This window comes from Lipotes vexillifer, unplaced genomic scaffold (genome assembly GCF_000442215.2).
Source record: "Lipotes vexillifer unplaced genomic scaffold, Lipotes_vexillifer_v1.1 scaffold1267, whole genome shotgun sequence".
Classification (NCBI taxonomy): Eukaryota; Metazoa; Chordata; class Mammalia; order Artiodactyla; family Lipotidae; genus Lipotes; species Lipotes vexillifer.
The window spans coordinates 1193684-1198609 of record NW_006790372.1 but is presented as its reverse complement, the minus strand read 5'-3'; the positions used below and the strand labels follow the sequence as shown (position 1 = coordinate 1198609).

Here is a 4926-nt window from a genome sequence, read left to right as displayed (position 1 = left end):
GTTACTGTAAGAATGTCATTAGTGAAACATATATAAGGCATGTAGAAAACTAACATTAAAGCTCTTAAGGGCAATGATCTAAACTGGCAGCTGCTAGAAAAGGTGCTGCTAGGAGTAAAAAATATTAAAGAAATTCAATTTCAGCACATACTAATTTTTAACGTTTCCACAATGCAATGAACTACTACTTCTAAGTTTCTACTGCTGGAACTAATGGACCAAAAGAGAATGGACTTTTGCCCCCTTTAACTACTTCCCCAATCTTGAAAACGGAAGCAGTCGCTTGCAATCTTCCACACGATATCAGGAGTAGACTGAGCAGTCAGCAGGAAGTTCTGGTTGAAGTAGTGTTGTCTGTTTCCATCAAACTTCACGGTTCCACTGGTCACCACAAGAACTGTAGCCTGGGACTGAGTAGCTTGCTCTTCACCCACACAAACAAAGAGAAGAGGTTGGATTCTCTCTCAAAGTAAGCAGATTTCTAGGTTTAAACTACACTGCCTAAAATTTTTTTTTCCTTTTTTTTCCTTTTTTTTTTTTTTTTTTTTCTTGCGTTATGCGGGCCTCTCACTGTCGTGGCCTCTCCCATTTGCGGAGCACAGGCTCCGGACGCGCAGGCCCAGCGGCCATGGCTCACGGGCCCAGCCGCTCCGCGGCATGTGGGATCCTCCCGAAACGGGGCACGAACCCGCGTCTCCTGCATCAGCAGGCGGACTCTCAAGCACTGCGCCACCAGGGAAGCCCCTGCCTAAAATTTAACACTAAAAAAAGTTTCATAAACTTTCTTTACTTTGCACATTATCTTGAGCATGTGCACCCAAAGCCAGAAAACTCAATAATCATTTCAAAGATATTAACATTATTTTCAGGCCAGAAAGATTTTGGGTGCTCTAAAGTTTAAAAATAAAAAGCTTCTATCTAGAATAGGACCCTTTGGTTGCTGTATTTATTAATATTTCATTGGGTTTCTAAAAGAGTTTTGTCGTATTTTGCTTCTTAAGCTTTCTTTTCAAGAACCATAAAGGAAAAAAAAAATCACATTCAACTACTACTTAAGATGCTTAGGACCCCACCTAGAGGTTAACCTTATAAACTGCATCAATCTACTACCTTGAATCAAATTCTGTCTTGCCAAAAGTCATCCTTTCACATAACAGAGTCAATTTCTGTGAAATTTTAATAGGTTGTAAGATAATAAAACACATTAATCAGAGATAAGGTATAATCTTTCTCTGGAGACATTTCAAGGTACAGAAGGCATCAATCTATTTAGGGAAAATAGTCATTCCTCTCCATTAACAAAAATCATATTAAGGCTCAATTTGTCACATGACTTTTACTAAGCCATAATCACTCAATCCACCAAAACCTACTAGTGGTCCTCTGGAGAGAGATACATCTAAAGGGAGAGACCAAAAGTTTGATTTGACAGCCAAATTCTTCATATTTAATTTGCTCAAAAAAGTAATTATTTCTACCACTGAAAGTCTCTAGCTGCTTTTGGTGTTAAAATTCACTGCTCACTAAAGGAAAACAAAGGAAGTATCTTAAAAGACCATGATCTTACCATGAACTGGCTGGCAATCCAGCATATTGACCTGAAACTCACTAGAAGGCAACGTGTCAAAAAACTTAGTTAGGGCTTCCAGCCCTGTTACAACATTTCCATTCCATACTAAAGTGGCCTTGTCCAGATACAGCCTGGTTAGTGCCTAAAAAGAAAGAAAAAAGAAAAAAAGGGAAAGTTTTTTGTTTCTGGGTATCTTATAGAAATGGAGTGAAAGGTTACAGGTAGTATCTAAACATTTGTATTGTTCTTCCTCCATCTCTCCTTCCCTTGCCCCCTCTCATGGGAAGACAGTGTCAACAAGGTATGTGCCTTATAATGTTGGCTTTAAATAGACATTATCCTGCTTTTAATAAACTAGGCAGCTAGCTAAATACTTTTTTTTCATATTTCACTTTAGCCACACTGAGAAAATTGTGTATCAAACTGGAAGAGTTTTTTTTTTCAAGTTTTGCTCTCTGTATTAAAATAAATTAAATGATCACAGGTTTCAAGCCCATGCGGCCCCGAACCAGTTTTAATCTCCCTCCCTTTTCTAATTCTGTGAATTAACAAATTTGTCAATCAGGCCCTACCTGTACACGTCAATCCTAGTGTTTATATACATGTGAGTTATTTAATGTTTGAACCATTTCATGTTGTATGTGTTAGGAAGCATTCGTTCCTTTTACCACTATGGAAATAGCATATTTAGTTCAAAAGAATCAGGAGTACTTGCTAAAGCAGAGTCTTTGATAAGTCAAGTAAGTTAAAGCTCAAATAAGGCAGAATTCAAGAGTTAACTTTTTCGTCCCAGGAGTCAGTCACAGGAATTTAGTGTGTCACAGGACACATTTGCTTAGCTCTAAAATTTAACTTTGATTAAAGGGCCAACACACATCTGGACTCTGGAAATGAACTATGTTTCCTTTTTTTTTGGGCTACTTTGTCTTTGAAGGCACCAAGGCACAATAAGCGTCCATTGTTACGTCGCTTGCCCCTGTCCCTTGTCATCAAACGTCAGTATCAAGAACTTTTTAATCTTCTGCCTTAACAAAATAGTTTTTAGAGATACTAACTTCTGTACCTACAGCATAGACAAAGTTCTCCAAAACATAGTCCTATTCCGATAAGAGACCTAGGCAAGACTCTCCAGCACATACTGAAATAGTTACTTAGAAGATATGGCTCAGGGATAAATCACAATGAAAAAAGCTGATGAACTCAGAACTTGCTCTGCTGAAGACTAAAAGTATCCAAGCCATGCAGATTCTGTTTGTGAGTGCCAGCTACAGCTGTGAGCTTTAATTGAAAATTATCAATTAATATATGAATTTAAAGGGGCAAATCAGGGAACAGTCCCTATAATGCAGACCCCCTTCACTAGCATGAATACTATTTTAACCATATTGGTTATACAATGGAAGAAACAAAATGTAACATATTTAAGTAAATATACATTGGGTCCCATGGTAAGTGCAGTAGTTAAGTTAATTCCCATTTACCACCCTAACAATAAAATGAGGTTAAGAGAGGTTAGCAACTTGCCCAGGGTCACAGAGCTTGGCAAACACAAAGCTGGGGTATGATTCCAGAGTCCACACTTCCATAATGCCATACCAACCCTTCCTTAAGCAATGTGCTTTTAAAGAACACAGCTATCACTTATGCAAGTCAGATGAATGGCTGGATCAGATTTTTAAAAAAAAAGAAGAAAGAACTGGTATTTAATAAAGAGTAGTAGTCTATAACACTCACCTGTCTTCTCTTGTCCATTGTCTCATAGTAAATACTGACAAATTCCTCAGCAGCTCTGCATGCCTGATCTACATAAATTTTAAAATCCTACAAGAAAAATTTCATTAAAGTGTACATTACCACCCCTCCAACCCCTCACAAACACAAAATCACCAACAAAAGCTGATGATTTATTTCAATCACTTTGTAGCTCCATACACAGTCCACATTTTTCCACATAAATTTGGACATTTTTAACGTTAGGGCTCAAGTTTCCAATTTTCATTATTTTTAAGAATGTATCTTTAGGAAATATTCATCCTCGATTAGTCAATTTCACTTTTTTTCTTACTTTAAATATAAATTTATAATCTTTGCTTGGCAACTGGTACTTTAGGCTCCCAGTATTTTACAAAACATTTACCTTAATAAAAATTATGCGGTCTGCACCTTAAAAAAAAAAGAAAAAAGAGAGACGGGGCGGGCGCGGATTGCCATTGAATAAGTTAGGAGACAAGCGAGAAGTTATTCAAAAGTAGTTGAGTGGGGAAAAAAAAATGGAATAAGTTCAATGAACTTGTTTGAAAAGCTAGGTACCTAGGAAACGTCCTCACATTACGTAAAAATTCACCGGCGTTTGTAAAGGATTTTAAAACCGAAGCAAATAAATGCTGTTGCGGTTTTCTCCTTCAGGAAGATTAAGTACTTTCTTCCCCAGCCATTTACCAGTCCAGCCTATTATCTGAATTAAGAACTAGTTTCGTTTCTGTCTCAGTCAGCTGAAAGTTATTTAGATCGAGAAAAGATTACAAGCCATAAGCAACAGACCCCAACATTCCGGACTCTCGCTATTTCCCATCTCAGGGTCCTTTCCAGGATCGGAAAAGCGACTGCACGGCCCTGGAGGTGGGCGGTCGGGGGTATAGTGGGGGCTGCAGAGGGCGGGCCCCGCCCCCGGCGCCTGGCGGGCCGGACCCTGATTCGCCGCTTGACCACGTGACAAGCAGCCAGCCCGCCCCAGAACCCCTCCCCTCAGCCGCCCGCGCCCGGGCACCCTGCCGCGGCCGGGGCACTCACCATGGGCTTGGCCATCGGGCTGCTGCCAGTAGCCCGTTCCGACGGTGAAGGATTCGCTGAGTCCCGTCGTGTCCTGCTTCCTTGCCTGCGGGATGATCAAATACTTAGGAAGACCGAGAAACCCGCCAAACCCACAGAATTCTCTGCCCGCCCATTCTCTCCCGGAAGCAACTCGGTCCGCTGTTAAAAGCACCCCGATGTACCAACCTTAAGTTCAATTCTCTTCAGTTCCGACCGTACCCTCCCATCCGCCTTATGTATTCACTCGTTTGATATTTATTAACTTAGTTTGGAAGAAAAAAACACTCTGCTTTTGCAGCTGGACAATTTTAACAAAAGTATCCATTTCTCCAACATGCCCAAGGACAGCAAAAAAAGACCTATTTAAGGCGTCCAATGGGGAGACTTCTTTGCTCCAGGAGGTGGGGCCAGGGCTAGGCGAACACCAGCGAGGAACGCTAGGAGACCTACCTGACCTGTAGCTAACCGGAAAAAAGGGTGAAGCTTGGGGAAAAGCGTGCGACCGTACTGCACATGCCTGGTAGACAAACTGCTTACAGTTCTGG

General features: G+C 40.7%; 1 protein-coding gene across 1 annotated transcript; it reads right to left on the bottom strand.

Annotated features, from left to right (window-relative positions):
* Positions 1-245: 245 nt before the first annotated feature.
* On the bottom strand, positions 246-4375 carry NXT2 (nuclear transport factor 2 like export factor 2). The gene is made up of 4 exons (XM_007463671.1): positions 4361-4375; positions 3305-3391; positions 1568-1712; positions 246-424 (listed from the first exon to the last, which is right to left on the bottom strand). Exons 1-4 carry the CDS (start codon positions 4373-4375, stop codon positions 246-248), a joined length of 426 nt encoding a protein of 141 aa, XP_007463733.1.
* Positions 4376-4926: the final 551 nt, after the last annotated feature.

What these genes read in the sequence shown, in the direction of transcription:
- NXT2 (XM_007463671.1), bottom strand. An exon ending in CAATGGACAAGAGAAGACAG is followed by an intron (nt 1,713 to 3,304) that starts GTGAGTGTTATA and finishes CTTTCTTTTTAG; the next exon opens with GCACTAACCAGGCTGTATCT. An exon ending in GGATTGCCAGCCAGTTCATG is followed by an intron (nt 425 to 1,567) that starts GTAAGATCATGG and finishes GTGTGGGTGAAG; the next exon opens with AGCAAGCTACTCAGTCCCAG.